The sequence below is a fragment of the Lampris incognitus genome, chromosome 8 (genome assembly GCF_029633865.1).
Source record: "Lampris incognitus isolate fLamInc1 chromosome 8, fLamInc1.hap2, whole genome shotgun sequence".
Classification (NCBI taxonomy): Eukaryota; Metazoa; Chordata; class Actinopteri; order Lampriformes; family Lampridae; genus Lampris; species Lampris incognitus.
The window spans coordinates 38,011,946-38,029,353 of record NC_079218.1 but is presented as its reverse complement, the minus strand read 5'-3'; the positions used below and the strand labels follow the sequence as shown (position 1 = coordinate 38,029,353).

General features: G+C 43.7%; 1 protein-coding gene across 1 annotated transcript in view; it reads right to left on the bottom strand.

The window, feature by feature from the left end:
• fnip1 (folliculin interacting protein 1) overlaps window positions 1-13,186 on the bottom strand; it is a 64,937-nt gene extending 51,751 nt beyond the window's left edge. Inside the window, exon 1 of the mRNA XM_056285285.1 lies at window positions 13,034-13,186. Within this exon, the coding sequence (XP_056141260.1) occupies window positions 13,034-13,122 (89 nt within the window). The 5' untranslated portion in view covers window positions 13,123-13,186. The remainder of the gene's footprint in view (window positions 1-13,033) is intronic.
• Window positions 13,187-17,408: the final 4,222 nt, after the last annotated feature.

Here is a 17,408-nt window from a genome sequence, read left to right as displayed (position 1 = left end):
AAACAGACAGAGAGAAAGAGAGCAGATGAAGACCACACCTAACATTTTTGTGTAACACCAGAAGCAAACTAAAAAAAAATCAAAGAGAAAAAACAACCAAACACAAAAACAAGGGCAAAAATGAAAATCTGTGGACAATAAGGAAAATATGAAATACTATGAAGCACTGAAAAACAAAGAGGGGAAGAGGACATAAAATGCGAGTAAGTGTGCAAATAAGAGCAAAAGAGTGGGAGAAAGAGGCAGAGCGGTGGACTGAGACAGAGAAAGTGAAGAAGGAAATGTCGGGTCAGCGAGCGTGTGACAGTCCCAGTGGAGAGAGGAGAGAGAAGAGTCATTCATAAAAGCAGCACATGACTTCATTACTGTTACATGCTTGCTATGCTCTCGATTGTCTGAACCACAACGACTCTGAATCACCCACTCACTTATAAAGGATTGCTCATGCTTTTCTTTCAGAAAGCTGATTGATGATCAGAAGCCTGAGGAAAAGTGCTTTGTTTTCATTCAAACCGGCATTGAAACACATTAAGATGCCAACCAGCATCGAGAAGACTTGGAATGCCTTCATAACTTGAACAAACCCTGGAAAGATTTGAAAATTTAAAAAAAAAAAAGCTTTCTAAACACAAAAACAGGGGTTCGAATGTCGAAGACGAGCCATATAGAGTAATTAATATTGCATAGCTTAACCCTATAATGCATTAATCTAGGCTAATCTAGGCAACACTTGGCAACGAAGCCCACCTTGTCCCATAAACTAAATTTAAACATTCTCTCGCTCAAAACTGAACCTTAACCCCAGCTGAAACCATCCATAAAGCTAAAGCTGAAGACAAAACAAAGAAAGAAAAAGAAAAAACAACAACAACGACACCCTTCCATCTATGACATCATCATCATTGCTAGTAAGCAAGCAAGAACTGTTAATGATTAATGGCTCCTACCTGGGCATCATAGCGGTTCTACCAGTCTTTCCCCAAGCCCTCTCCCACTTCCTCTCTTCTTTTCTCTATTCCTCTCTCACTCCCTCTCTATCACACACACCCACACATACACACACTGACACAGCGGGATCTAAGAATAGCGGTGAACTGAATTCACACAACAACATGAGACTGTCAGGTGATCGGCGGGAGGACTGTGAGTGCCGGACAGTGCCGAGGCAGCAGCAGCAACGCTATCTACCATGTCCCCTCAACAGATACATACTGATGGAAAGAAGAAAAAACATATAGGCTATAGCACTAACAACTGCTAATATATACTGCTGGTGCACACAGCGTCCCACTCCCACATCCAACCACTGGTGCCACAAGTACCTTGTTGGTACTGGGCCACCAGGGCACTCTTACTAACAGCTACGAATACCTACAGCTAGGACACAAGCACATTGTGATACAAAACCCAGGAATTTTTTTTGGGGGGCTTTTTGTCCTCACAAAAGTCAGGACACAGTAATTAAGTTTCACTAAGTCACTCTGTCATTAGCCTACATAGCAACCTCAGAGACCTACCCCACTCTTAGCAGGCATAAACGTGTCATGCACTGTGTTAGAGAGAGCAAGGGTGTGTGTGTGTGTGTGTGTGTGTGTGTGTGTGTGTGTGTGTGTGTGTGTGTGTGTGTGTGTGTGCACGCCTCTGTGTATGCACATGTATAAGAGAAAGAGAGAAAGTGTGAAAGGAACACAAAAAAAATCTGTGTGCACTCCATCACCTGCCCAAGGATAGCGTTGCTTGGTGGGTGAGGCAGGATAAGAAAGTGGGTGAGGCAGGATAAGAAATTGTCTTGTGTCCATCCTTTTTGGCGGAAAATCAGAAAGCGTAACTATGGGAGTTTTAGGATCAGCTGACTAAGCATGGTAATTGATGTTGAACAACAGAATAATACAATCAATGTACCATGCAATACACTGATTGCTTGGAAACCACTTGTTGCTCTGATAAATGTTGCATTTTTTTTAATTTTTTTTTTTTTTTTTTTTTACATTTTGCCATCACATCGGCACGGTGGCGCAGTGGTTAGCACAGTTGCCTCACAGCAAGAAGGTCCTGGGTTCGAGCCCCGGGGTAATCCAGTCTTGGTGGGTCATCCCGGTTTGTCGTCTGTGTGGAGTTTGCATGTTCTTTCCGTGCCTGCGTGGGTTTCCTCCAGGGGCTCCGGTTTCCTCCCACAGTCCAAATAGATGTCAGTTAGGTGAATCAGCCATACTAAATTGTCCCTAGGTGTGTGTGTGTGTGATGGCCTGGCAGCCTGTCCAGGGTGTCTCCCCGCCTGCTGCCCAATGACTGCTAGAGTAGGCTCCAGCATCCCCGCAACCCTGAGAGCAGGATAAGTGGTTCAGATAATGGATTTTGCCACCAAGTTGCCTTGTTATTTGTCTACTCTATAGTAATTTTAAAACTTGAGTACAAATACCAGCAGTATGACATACTCTTCATTCCAGCCTGCAGCTCTGCAGATGCTGCAAGTCTGCCATCCCCATAATGAAATTAAGGGGAAACAGTCTGCAAAATGGTTTAAAAAGTTTTTTTTTTTAAGTGCTGAGAGAGTGATCTGCATTGCATAGTGCTACCATCGTCACACTCAGATAGGATACACATTCTCACGCTGGTAAATTTAGTTCCTGGCTGAAAAAAAGGGTGTACCCTACTAACCATATCACCCTGATAAACCACTCCTTAGTGATCAGTACCACCATACTTGGATGATTAAATACCGGTCAAAGTTGACTGATAACTCCTGAAACAACCAGATAATGTGACAAAAGGGTTTAAAAAAAAAAAGAAAACAGACACCTTCCCTCACACATGCAAACACATACACACACACACCTGACACAGTGCAAACTCTGAAGTATAATAACAATAGCCCTGCTTCGACAAAGTTACAGTAAACAGCGCCATCAAAGAGCCGGCCAACATCGTGCCATGAAAGCACCTGACTACCTGCATGCCTGTCGGTCCGTCTGTCTGTCAGCTGCAGTGTAATGGTAACAGGCGGGCGCCTCTGCATTCCAACACTCACATGACTCTGAGCTGGAGAGAATGACAGCGAGCCCTGAGGCCCACACATTCACTGCTAGCCAAGTCTGACCAAAAACTGGCTCGAGATGAATGCTCAAACAGCCAGGGGTACATTTCATACACAATGGCATCGATCCCTACATTTACAGCTGCTTTTATGGAACAACATCTGTCAGACTCTTGAATTACTCCTCTGTTAATATGTACACTGGGGAAGCTATCAGATGACCTCTCACTCAATTCTTGTTGATATATGTTAAAAAAAACTGCTCATTATTGTTTTTAATGTGATGTTTAAGATTACTGTAACAAGCTAATAATAACAATTGGTGTAAATAGTGTCACATTAAGACACACATGATACATATTAAATACAGTGTGAGAGTGCGTGTGTGTATTAGCTTAATGTTGGGTGGCGGAAGTGTTAACCTGAAAGAAATTCAGGAAAGGTAAGGTATAGCTTTTGTCATTTGTAACGAAAGAGGCAGCAGAGTGGTGTAGTGAAAATGGAGGCTGTCTTTCAACTGGAAGGTCCATGCTCTAGCCTCTACATCGTCAAAGGGATTTGGCCTGCTGCACTGCCAATGAACAAGACATTGAAACCCTACCAGCTACAGGACCAGTGTTAATTTCGGTGACAAAAACATGAGTTGCTACATGCCAACCAAAAACAAGACGATAAGTAAATTTAAAAAATCCCTCACACACACACACACACACACACACACATATATATAATACGCGTGTATATACGTGTGTATGTGTGTGTGTGTGTGTGTGTGTGTGTATATATATATATATATATATATATATATATATATATAAAATGCAGACTCACTGGATTATTTTGCTCATTTGTTGAGCACTTTCCCTACTGTTGAGTGTTTAAAAAAGCTATATACATATATATATATATATCTTTGTTAAAAGACACACTCGACGGTAGGGAAAGTGCTCAACAAATAAGGAGCAAAATAGTCCTGTGAGTCAAGTAAATTCTTTATGAGACAGTACAAGCCTGTTTCATGCCATAAGCAATCATCAGCTGTCAATAAAGCTACTCAGGAAAGGACATTCCATTTACTGCCTCGTCATGCACATCATGTGCACAATGTCCAATGGAGAAGGGAGCGGTGCGACATTCAAAAACATGTGATCGCTAATGGTCCAGTGGGGGGGGGCTGTATTTGTCTGTTGGCATGATTTATTTATCATTTCAAAATAGGTGCTTATATCTATGCCTGCAACTGCTGGCCAATTCATTCCTGTTATTCAATGTGGACATTTCTGGCTTAAAAATGATAAAATATTTTTCAGTTAGACATAGATTGCACATTTTACTGATGGTTGAATATGTTTTGTTCTTTGAGATGATTTACCAGGTGCTTGAATAATTAATGTTTCTGTCTGCCAATGACCAAATATAACGGCTTAAAGATGTTACACTCTTTAAACGGTTGTTTCTAAAAGCTACAAGTGTGCATTAAACCTCTTTTTTAATGTTCCCTCTGTTAGACCGATGTATGTCTCTATTTTGCTGTTGTCATCTCTCGTCATCATAGCTTGGTAGATAACTCCTTTCGTCTGGCATTTTCTTTCAAGGGGGCATGAGTCGTTCACATGGCAGTTGCAGTTGGGGAAGTGCGATTGTGATTCACTGACTTGTTCATGATTCTAGTGTTGTGGGACGATATTTGTTGAATGTTAGGCACGCAACTGTAACTAATTTTGATGGTGTTCCTATTGAATATCTTACTCAGTTGATGGTCTGAGGTAAAGCACTTATCCAAAAGTTTAAAAAACTGCTTATTGATGTTTGTGACCACAGTATCATTGTATGGTGGGTTTTAAATACACCCCACCCCCCATTGGACCGTTAGCGATCACGTGTTTTTGAATTTTTGAATGTCACACCTCTCCGTTCCCCATTGGACGTTGTGCACGTGATGTGCATGATGGGCAATAAATGGTATGTTCTTTCGCGAGTAGCTTTATTGACAGCTGATGATTGCTTATGGCATGAAACAGGCTTGTACTGTCTTATAAAGAATTTAAAATCAAGTGAGTAAAGCAAATTCTTGATGAATTTACTTGACTAACTGGATTATTTTGCTCCTTATTTGTTGAAAACTGTCCCTACCGTTGAGTGTTTCTTTTAACAAAGTTAGAGAGAGAGAGAGAGAAAGAGAGAGAGGGGGGGGGGGGGGGAGCGCTTTTTTTTTCAGAAACCATCAATGGTGTTGATGAAAGTGCTCAACAAATGAGATGAATATTAAGCTAGATGTAGGGAAAAAACTTGAATTCGATTAAAGTTTAATTGAATTAAAAGTTTTTTTTTCCTACATGCATCCATTATCCGAACCACTTATCCTGCTCTCAGGGTCGCAGGGATGCTGGAGCCTATCCCAGCAGTCATTGGGCGGCAGGCGGGGAGACACCCTGGACAGGCCACCAGACTATCACACAGGGCCAACATACACATACATCCGCACACATTCATACCTAGGGACAATTTAGTACGGCCGATTCACCTGACCTACATGTCTTTGGACTGTGGGAGGAAACCAGAGCCCCCGGAGGAAACCCACGCAGACATAGGGAGAACATGCAAACGACACACAGTGGATGACCCAGGATGACCCCCAAGGTTGGACAACCCCGGGGCTCGAACCCAGGACCTTCTTGCTGTGAGGTAACCACTGCGCCACCATGCCTACATCTATCTTAAATATTATATATGTATGTATGTATGTATGGAGATAGATAGATAGATAGATAGATAGATAGATAGATAGATAGATAGATAGATAGATAGATAGATAGATAGATAGATAGATAGATAGATAGATAGATAGATAGATAGATAGATAGATAGATAGTGATATTCTGACATTTACATTTCCTTACACACAAGTTTACAAAAGGGGAATTCAGTTACCAAGTTCAGTGACAGGCATCTTTTGGCCAAGTTTTTGATGAGAAATTGAAACACTGGATCACTATGTTCAATCATGCTGGTCTAGATGCAATTTTAAACAAATCCCAGTTAGAAACAAAGAGTTTGTTTCCATTATGCAAAGAAGGCTGTTGACGAATATTTTGCATCAACCTGACTGAATGTGAACACTGCAAGGGGTGCAATTTTGTGCCCTCTATCCCCCAATGTGTATCAATATATGTCTTCACTACTTGTAAGTGTATTTGTGTATGCATGCATTTTTGAGTGTGCATGTGCATGCACACTTGTGACTGTGCTTGTCCCAGAACTTCAGCTGAATCAGTATCCCATGATGTGTAAGTAGTGTGTGTGTGTGTGTGTGTGTGTGTGTGTGTGTACACACAAGCCTTTGCTGAATCAGTATCCCATGACTGCAGTGAAGTGATAGAAAGCAGCGCATGTATGACTTTGAATCACAGAGAATCACATGAATGTGATCAAAAATGTCAATGAGAGGTCAAAGCAGTGTTCCTTCAGTCAAATCTTCTGTCTCCTGCCAAAATGTGAATCCAACAATCCTTTGCTACTTAGTAAAAAAAAAAAATCAACAATCTTAGATCACATGGATGGATGAATTGCATATGGGCAAGAATACATGCACTAGTGTTGGTTAAGAGGACTCTGCCTCTGAGACTGAATATTCTGCCATCTCAACAAAGACTGACCCCACTGCCATTACCTACATGTACCTTAATCCACATCAAGCTGCCTGTTCTGCACTCACAACCGATTCTGTAACTTATTCAACTTTACTACTGCACTTGAGAATTTGATTAAATAGACATCTAAAAAAATGAAAGACTGGGCAGATGAATGAATGTATGGCAAGAGCAAATGAGTAAGACTTTTTTAGTGCAGGTGGTCCCGATGGGAATGAATTAATGAAAATGAGGCCATATTTTCACTGCTATTACATGTAAATCCATTACCTTAAGTGACTGAATGGATGCAGTATCCTAGTGTGCCACCATTTTAGCAAGTAAAGGCTTTTCTAGATAAAATGATAGCACACCTAAAAAGGCCCCGAGATACTTGAATTCCTTCACTTGAGGCAACAACTTATCCCCAACCCGGAGGGAGCAATCCACCATTTTTTGGTAGCGAACCATGGCCTCAGACTTGGAGGTGCTGACTCTCATCTTGGCTATTTCACACTCAGCTGCAAACCGCCCCAGTGCATGCTGTAGGTCGCGTTCTGATGAAGCCAACAAAACCACATCATCTGCGAAGAGCAGAGATGCAATTCTGAGGTTCCCAAAATGGACACATTCCTCACTCAGGCTGTGCCTTGAGATCCTGTCCATGAATATCACAAACAGAATCAGAGACAAGGGGCAACCCTGGAGTTTAAGTATCTCGGGGTCTTCTTCACAAGTGAGGGTAGGATGGAGCAGGAAATTGACAGGTGGATTGGTGCAGCATCAGCAGTAATGCGGACATTGTACTGGACCATTGTGGTGAAGAAGGAGCTGAGCTGGAAGGCAAAGCTCTCAATTTACCAGTCAATCTTCGTTCCAACCCTCACCTATGGTCATGAGCTTTGGGTAGTGACCGAAAGGATGAGATCGCGGATACAAGCAGCTGAAATTAGTTTCCGCCGTAGGGTGTCTGGGCTCAGCCTTAGAGATAGGGTGAGGAGCTCGGACATCCGGAGGGAGCTCAGAGTAGAGCCGCTGCTCCTTCGCGTTAAAAGGAGCCAGTTGAGGTGGTTTGGGCATCTGATCAGGATGCCTCCTGGGTGCCTTCCTTTGTAGATTTTCCGAGCACAGCCAAGTGGGAAGGGACCCCGGGGTAGACTCAAAACTCGCTGGAGGGACTACATGTCCAATCTGGCCTGGGAACGCCTTGGGATCCCCCAGGAGGAGCTAGAGAGCCTTGATGGGGAGAAGAACTTCTGGAGTGCCCCACTTAACCTGCTGCCACCGCGACCCTACCCCGGAGAAGCGGCTAAAGATGAATTAATTAATTAATTAATTAATTAATAAAAAGGCATTCAAATTGTGTGCTCTTTTGAAGAAAAATTAAGAAAACATTGCTAAACCCTGCATAGGTCGTGCTGACCACTGCTTCCTTCGAATCCTCGCACAATCTATAAATCGATAAATTAGTTGTAAAATATTGTACTACATTCAAACAACAAAACTCTGCAAGGTTCACTGATTACCTCAAAGTGGTATCATAAACCCTGTAGCCCCAGATTGGCTTTCAAGTAAAGTCTAGGGTAACCTACACAACTTTTACACTGATTTTATGCTACCTATCTACTATCCCCAGTCTTAGCCTCAGACCTCCTTTGCAGGACCTAGGGGAGGTGTTAGTGATGCAACTGGAAATAAAATTATTTTGGAAACACACTATAACTTATAATACCTTTGATCAACCTATGGGTCCCAATATGGATGTTGAAAATCAGTATTATGCCAAGTTAAGCATTGGTTTATGAGCAAACAGAGCTGTGTTGATACTACAGTGTGACAGCTTATCAGTGCTGGTCAGGATTTGGTTGAGGTTGTTCTGGGCTGGATATATGAAGACCTCTGTGTAAAGCTAGCACAAAGTAGTTCCAGTTATCTCACTGGTAAAGTAGCAGTCTATACTGGATGTTAGACATGGGTGCTAGCTCTTGCCATGAGGCGTGTGTGTGTGTGTGTGTGTGTGTGTGTGTGTGTGTGTGTGTGTGTGTGTGTGTGTGTGTGTGTGCATCTGTCTTTTACGCAAAACTATATCTTTAACATGACCCTGCTGTTCTGAGAAGTCTGAGTGTGGCCACTTAAAATAGCCTGGATAGGAACACGATGACAGCCACTGTCTTAACAGACCTCTCTGGTTGACACAAACATACGTTATAACACAATTAAACAGTCACCTTGTAAGTCAAATCTACACTACAAGCACAAGTGTAGCTTGTCTTCGAACAGGTTTTAAACATGCACAAATAACCAGAATGAAACAGCAAGAACACAAACATTCCCTCTCAATACTCAAACACAACTATAGCTTTCTAGCTGACTGTGGTAATATGATCACCCATCTCATTGTTCAGACAAGACAAACTGAGGATGATGACAGCACTCACACACACGTGCACACACGTGCACTCTCTCTCTCTCTCTCTCTCTCTCTCTCTCTCTCTCTCTCTCTCTCTCTCTCTCTCTCTCTCTTTCTCTCTCACACACACACACACACAATATCGTTGGAACCCCAACACCTAAAAAGCAACACTTTGAAAAATAAGTCAGTCCAGTACTAGGGCCCTGTGAGCAGTGGCTGGCATGGCTGACAGTCGGTGGTGGTGGTGGTAGGGCAAGGTGGGGGGGGGGGGGGGACAAAGCCCTTGGCTTGGGCTTAGGCTGCTGGCTAGGTCCTGACTGGCATGGGGATGAGCAGAGAGCTCTAAGTAAAATGTACAGTATGTATTTGCTGGTCATGCGCTGCAGCTGGGGAAATAGGAGAGGCTTTTTGGGCTTTCCTCACAGGGTCAGCCAACCATAGCTGCCCTCGGTGGTATTCGAAAGGGAGAGTGCTGTGCTGTGACAGAGCCATGCAGGGGTGGGTGCTCTGCTGGGTAGGGCAAAAGGGTTGCATGATCTAAAACTAATGTGATGCCAAACCCATCCGATACCTGTAATGCTTAAGATTCCAATGCATTGGAGAGGTTGTTTTCAAGCCGGATATTGCATTTGAAAATATAAAGTGAAGAGTTAAGTTGATTCCCTGTTTCAATTCCATATTAGCTAGGTTTTCCTTAGCCAACTGCAAAACCAAAACGAAAATGCTCCAGGATATTATCGAACTGTACCAAATCTCCGCAGTTTTGAAAGCATTAAGAAAAGTTCAAATCAAAAAGTATAGAGTGCACTCAGTAGAGTGCAGATCTCCGCCAGCCAAGCCCATCTCCCCTTCTCTGGTGCTCAAACTTGGCGACCAACAACCCCTTTTTTATTCATAAAATGGTAAGAAAACATAGCTAAGCCATGGGAAATGTGTTATTGTAGCTACTGAGATGATTTCCAGCTTTGACTGCGATTAATCCTACTCTTAAAATTGTATTTCTACAGCAGAGTTTTAACATTGTAGATTATGGCACTTCCGCATGGCGGCGAGGTGAGTAAGGTGAATTAATTTTGGTTCATCTGGAGTTCCCCCTGTCCTTCTGTGCTGAGATCAGCAGTGAAGGATTTGCTGGCTTGCAAAATACGATCGACTTCTCATTTACTTTCAAGACTCAGACCCGAATACATAATGGTTTGGTTTTGACACTATCGCTACCCAATCTGACTTAACCGTAGATGTGTCGCGCACAGCTGACTCAGATCAGGCAGCAACGGAAAGCAGAGTGAATGAGGAGAGGGAGCGGTGATATCGAGGACAAACATTTTTCGAAGGTTCTGAATCAGCACAACCACAAGCGGTTAATCATACAGTCATAACTGTGCACAAAAAAAATTTAGGCTGATAGGTCCAGTGTTTTGCAAGATAGCCCCGGAGATAGACACACACACACACACACACACACACACACACACACACACACAAAATCCCCTCCAGGCCTGGCAGAGATGATGATATAAGATTATTTTAATTTCAAAAATGCTTCAGAGGTATTAATATTTATGTCACCAATATTGTCAAAGCTGCAATTGCACAACCCACTTTTTGGATAGGCCTGCCTTTTTAAAATAATTTCAATTGAGAGGGAGGCTAGACTCAATGTCTGAGCAACACGACTTGATGCGCAATGTTTGAATGGCTCACAAAACTATATAGAATTGTTTGCATTGAACCACTATACAACTACTGCTACAATCATCTCTGTGGACACTTATCTGTAATCATCTCCTTCATCACACTGTCTTCACCTTTGAGTTTCTCCCTCTTACTGTGTCTATCCGCTTCAACTCTGCTCTATCTCCAATTCCTTATGAGCTGGAGCATAGAACTCCACACTCAATTAATCTGCACTCTCTCTCTTCCCCCCCCTTTCTCAAGTGCCTCTTGAACATGTGCTTTTGCACTTTCCCCCTCTCCCCTTTTCATTGACCCCCCTTGAAAATACAAAATAAAAAACATTATCCTCCCCCTCCTTCTCCTGACCACTTGATATCTGATTAATGGACAGCTCGTACCAGAGGTACAGACAACACTGCTGACCACAAAGCTAATAGAGCCTCCTGCTGTTTGGCTGCTTGCTGTAGAATGAAACAGTCTAGCCAGTCAGCCTCTCTCCCTTCATTTCTCCCTCTCTCAAAGTTCATATCTCTGGGACTGGGGCACCTTTATGGCCTTGGAGCCTGTTCTTGCACAAGTAAGAGCCAAGGTGTTAGTGGCACCAGTGGAATGAGGTCCCAGGTCCAACAGAAAACATGTCCACTATGGGGCCACAGGCTGATGGTGACATTTTCCGATACATGTATATTTAAAGCTATGAAGGCGGTTTCCCCTCTGTGCAAAGCCCAACCTTGACCCAGAAGGTGGGCTGACACAAGAGAAGTAAACCTGTAATACAAACCAGGAGAATCAGATGAACATACTGGCCAATAATGTATTAGGCGAGTCAGAGAATTTCCGTGACAAAAAGAATAAATCTTACAGCCAATTGTCTCATAACTTTAGTGGCATCATAGAGGCTAAATACATCTAAATGCAGTTTAGACGCTTTATTTTCATGCAATAGTTTTAACTCCATTTTAGGGTCTGGCTTCCAATGGGAAAATACATAAATTAATGCTTTCCTGAAAATATGACCCATATTCGTCGTTGGTTGCCTGACGATGATGATCAGTGATCATAGTTTACCCACCTTTTTACCACTACATCGCTTCATAACATCATCATAAACAAAACAGAGGCCTAGTTTTCCCTATTGCATCCTTGTATAAATTTCTATTTTAAAGCACTTATAACAGTTTTAACACAGCAGCGGCACCCAGGCGGCCGCTGCAGCCTCCAGTCGGTCTGCGGAGACTGAGGCCGACCGGGCAGGTCACGTGCACACACAGACACAGAGCACATCCTGTCCTCGTCTGCTGGCTATTCACTACATCACCAATCTAGATCGTACAGAACCCCCGCCCTCTCCCTACGCGTTCAACCAATTGACAGTTAGTTCTACTATTAACAAGGCTTACGATTATACTCACACTTAACCCCGTTTAAACAAAGCCTCTAACCTAAAATCTGACCTCTTTCGTAACGCTGCTCAAGAGACATAACTAACGTCTCGTTGCCTACTGTCCTCTCAGCTGAGAGATGTTCCGAGCTGCCGCAAACCTGCGACAAACGTCTTTGGAGAAAAGGGACGGGGCGGGGCCTCCGTCCGATCTAGCTTGGTTAACTGGCGATTTCCACACTCCCTTGCTGGCTGGCGGCACTGACTTAATAGTCTTCAAAAGGAATCCGGGGAGAGCACGATTCAACTTAGCACTAAGTTATCAAGATCACGCTTACCCATTAGCAATTAGATGCTCCACTGATTAATCGCCACGATCGTTCTCCGCTTGGCAGCAAGCCAAAGCTAACGTTACCCAAGCGCCGGACGCAAAAGATAACTCTCCGGGCAGACAATAGGGAGACCTGGGCATTGCCTTTTAAGCGGACAGTAACCCCTCATAAGTGACCACGTACGGCGTTTACTTGTTTTCGCCCCCCACTATCCTTACATGACGCCGGTCGGTCTGTTTTGTTGTCATTATCAAACGGGGCTACGATCATAAGGTAAACAAGCTAAAAGTCACGAGGTTAATGCTGGTCGGACTTCCACAAAGGGGGAAGCGTGTGCCGCTCGCTAGCATTAGCGTGCTAGCAACCTCACTAAACAATTCCTCGTTTCCCCGCAGTAAGTTATTGCTGTTAGAGGCATATAAATACCAAGTATTATTGACCGAAACGTATGACCGAATAGTCTGGTGGGTCACATGTAAGAACGCAAAACTGTTTATTCTGCAGACTCGCATTACGAGGATCAATAGCTTGAACACGCTTACTACAGACAAGCGCAATATGACATACCTGAAAGCGGGGTCCTCTTTGCTACATCTTGGGGGCGGCGAAAATGCGTTTCGTTTGTTGAAAAGTTTGTGAAAAAGAGTCGGAGGCATTTTGTACCAAAATAAATCCGGTACAGAAAGTCTCTTTCTTTCAAATCCGCGAGCAGGTCTTAAGCCTTGTAACTGTCTCCATTGGTGTCAGAGTCATATGACAGGCATTAGTCACACGAACTCCTTGGAAACCCACTACGTTTTTCTGATTGGCCCGTCACCCACCGCTGGCGCTACCAAGAACGTGATTGGCTGATATTTTTAGCCGACTACCACGTGGTCAGCGGGTTTGCAGTGTTGATGTTTTCAGAAAAACCGAGAAACCTGCAACTCCGCACTGCATGAGACATATTCATCCAACAAGTCAAATGCTGCGTGGTATTACTTTATTTGACCAATAGAAATGAAGCTGGGGCGGAAGGGGTGAGAGTGTTCCGGCAGAGCGGTGAAGTCAATAAAGCAGTTCCGTATGTAAGCTCGCGGTTTGTCTCACGTGCATGTATTTTCTTTGCAAACCCGATTTGGTGCCGTTAAACTAGATCGGAACGGAGAAGATCCACCTGGAAGGGGACAAAAAGGGACTGGTGAGCGACTTAAATGAGGTACAGTGAAGACGAGCAGAGTGGGGAAGGAGTAGCAGGATGGCTAATACACCCAGCGCTACGTTTAGCATTGATTTTTTTTCCCCAAGCCGCACCGAGTGGACAAAAACGGATACGGAGATTAGAGGGACTCCGTCGGGTGAGCAATTTAACGGCAAGCTCCGAAGAGAACCAGGTGACTATTTTGGATTATTGTATGGGAGACGAAGCTGATCACATCTTGAGAGGCTTGAAGCTCAATGATGCCGACCAGCGCCAATACACCAAAGTCAGGGATGGCTCTCAGTCGTTCTTTGTAGTGAAAAAGATTTAATATGCGATTTAATATGCGCAAGCAAGAAGCAAACGAGACTGTCGATGCATTCGTCACTGTCCTGTATGCATTAGCAGAGCACTGCAATGACAAATTAATGGGGGACAGGATAGTGCTAGGACTGGCGGACGCACGGCTCTCTGAACCCATGCAAATGGAGAAAGACTTAGACCTGGAAAAAGCCATTAACATGACAAGACAATCAGAGTAGATCAAAAGGCAAAACACTCTTGAGGAGTGAAGCCAGTGGTATAAAGCAGATGGATCTTAGCTCCGTGGACAGCGTTTAAAGGCAGACAGCAAAAGGAAAAGCCTAAATTAAACAAATCCAAAAACAATGGACCAAAGCCACACAGCAGTCAGAGCAAAAATCCCAAAAAGCTCCCAGTACATCAAATGCGGTGGCATACCTCATCCTAGGCTTGAGTGCCTTGCTAATGATGCCAAGTGCCCTTCCTGTGGGGTGGGGGGAGGTCACTACCAGCGCGTGTGCTGTGCAGCCAAAGCTGTGTATGGTATTGAGGAAGAGGAAGAAAGCTTCTTTCTCAGCTCTGTGACATTTGATGACGATGTATGGACTGTTGAAATAGGCATAATGGACAAAAAACACAACTTTCAAACTTGACAGTGGAGCAGATGTCACTGCTGTGTCACAGTCTTGTTTTTAACAGCATTTCCTAATGCACAGCAGCCTGTTCTCCAGAAAGCAGAGAAACCTTTGCTTGGTCCAGGATGCATTGCACTGGATGTGTCGGGGTTCGCCAGACTGCAGCTGTGGAGAGGAGCCAAGCACGGCTACGGAGAAGGCGTATGTGGTCAAAAACCTGCGCACACCCCTGCTCAGGTTGCCAGCCATTGTAGCACTTGGCTTACTCAGCCGTATCAACATCACAGACATAGAGACCCTCAAGCCAAGCCAGATGTGCATGTCATCAGAACGCCCTGAAAAATCTGCTTGTCATTGATTACTTCTCCATGTATGTTGAGATTGCACAATTATCTCACACCAGGTCCACCGACGTCATTGTTAATTTGATGTTGATGTTCGCCCACCATGGTATCCCAGAGGTCCTGATGTGGGATAATGGGCTACAGTTTTCTGGACAAGCCTTCACTTCCTTTGCGGTTTCATATGAGCTCAGACATGTCACCAGCAGCCTGAGGTTTCCGCAGAGTAACAGTGGAACAGAATGGGCAGTCCAGACCATGAAAAACCATCTGAAAAAGGCAGGCGACCCCTACCTGGCTGTACTTGCCTATAGAGCCACACCTCTCCAGAGTGGTTACTGCCCAGCTCAGTATCTCATAGGCCAAGGTCTTCACACCATGGTTCCAACTCTCCCCTCTCAGCTGGACCCTGCACTGCCTGACAGCATCGCGTTCATCCGGAAGGAAAAGGAGAAGGGGATGTCAGATGCTGACAGCTATAACAGGCGTCACCTTGCTGAAGCTCTAAGTGACTTGTCACCAGGTGAACAGGAATGGGTAACCTGCTCCAAGGTGTCTGGAACTGTCCTCCAGAATCATTCCACTACAAGGTCTTACTTGTTACTTGGTGGATCTACCTCAAGGGGTGATGAGATGCAACTGCCAGCACCTGATACCTCTACACACACCTGCACAAGTCAGAGGTTCTCCATCACAGCAACAAACACCAGAGCCAACTTCTGAGCAGGCTCCTACGTCACCTGCTGTGGTACCCAAAGACTCACCTGCAGAGACTCCCACACTCAGAATCAGGTCTGGGAGAGCCATAGTTAAGCCTAGTAGGCTTAACCTGTGAACTGGAAAAAAAGAGAACCTGAGAACTGAAATAAGAACATGTGGGGGGAAAAAGTCCCGTGTTATGTTATGTCAAAGGTAATCTACCCTTTGTTCTCTAAAAAGGAGAGATGTGGTATTATTGTATTTGACCAATAGGAATGAGGCTGGGGCGGAAGGGGTGGACAATCTTATCCAGAAAGGGCCGGTGTGGGTGCAGATCTTTGTTCCAACCAAGCAGTTACACACCTGTGTCTCCTAATCAAGTTCCTCAGCAAAGACTCTACTGGTTGATTCGTGGGATCAGTTGTGTAACTGCTTGATTGGAACAAAAACCTGCACCCACAACGGCCTTTTCTGGATAAGATTGCCCACCCCTGGTTAGTTTTGTTCCGGCACAGCAGCGAAGTTAATAAAGCAGTTCCATATTTAGCTCACAGTTTGTCTCACATGGATATATTTTCTTTGCAAACATGACACACTGTATTGTGCCCTTGTCAAAGAAGTTAAATTGTGAAATCAGTCAGACAAACAAGAAGGTCTCATTAAAAGTTACATTTATTTTAATGAACAAAATTAATTCAAATGTTGTAATAGACACATTTTCAGACAGACAGATATGTTTTGGTGGAGTTGGTTGACCCAAAAGGACAGAATAACAAGACAAACAAAACAAAACAAAACAAAAAAAAGCATTTTTTTCAAATAAAACAGGAAGAGAAGTCTGAAAGCACGAGGGACAACTTACTTGGGAAATCACAAGCGTGACATCTAGTGGTAATTTTGCACATGACATATTTCTTATTTAGCTCATTTGTTCAAAAAAACAAAAACCAGAAAGCAGACTTGGCTTTTTTTTCAAAGCAGCCAATAGTATGTGAAATTATTAGAACAAGCGACACTGAAGATTGTACAGGTGTGTTCATGGCCTCCTCTATGAATCACCGTTAGACTCAAGTCGCCTGCTGTCACAGCATATCTGGATAACGTGTCGAGTTAAATGGTATAAGAACGTAAGGGGCATATTTGAGAAGGCACGAAAGGAAATGGCAGAATTGAACAGCATAAACGTCCACACCCATCTCCCAGAGTACAAAAACTGCCAGGTTCCCTTTAAATGTTGTGTCCAGCAGCAAACATCTCCCCAATCTCAACCAAAATTAGGTTTTTTTTGCTTTTCTGTTGTTTTTTTTGTTGTTTTTTTTTTTACTTTTAAATGCCTTTCCAGCTTTTGGAGTCACACTCTTCTCTTGTAAGAATTATCTAACATTAGCAAACATTCAGTGAGACTAAGTATGTAAGATTAAATAAAGTCTTCAAATATATTCATCTTAAAAGTTTAAGATTATTTGAAGCATGACTTTGGCTCCTATGGGAATAGGCAGTGCCGAGATGAAATGAGAGCATACTTTTTCTGGCATTTATATCTCTTAATCTCTCAAAGTAGGCTTCCTTGGCTGCCTCAGTGGCGAACTTAAAAAAAGTGCATCCCTTCAGGCTGGCGTTCCTCTCACCCCGTTTGAATGTCCCTTCCTTAGCTGATTGTTGACAGGCTGGCTTAGATGTCTGGACTCTGCAACCAGCATCCTGGTTCATCACTGGGGTCGCTGGCACATTTGTCTTGTTTGGACGCTCAGGGACAGGGATTTCAAAGTGAATCCTCTTCTTGC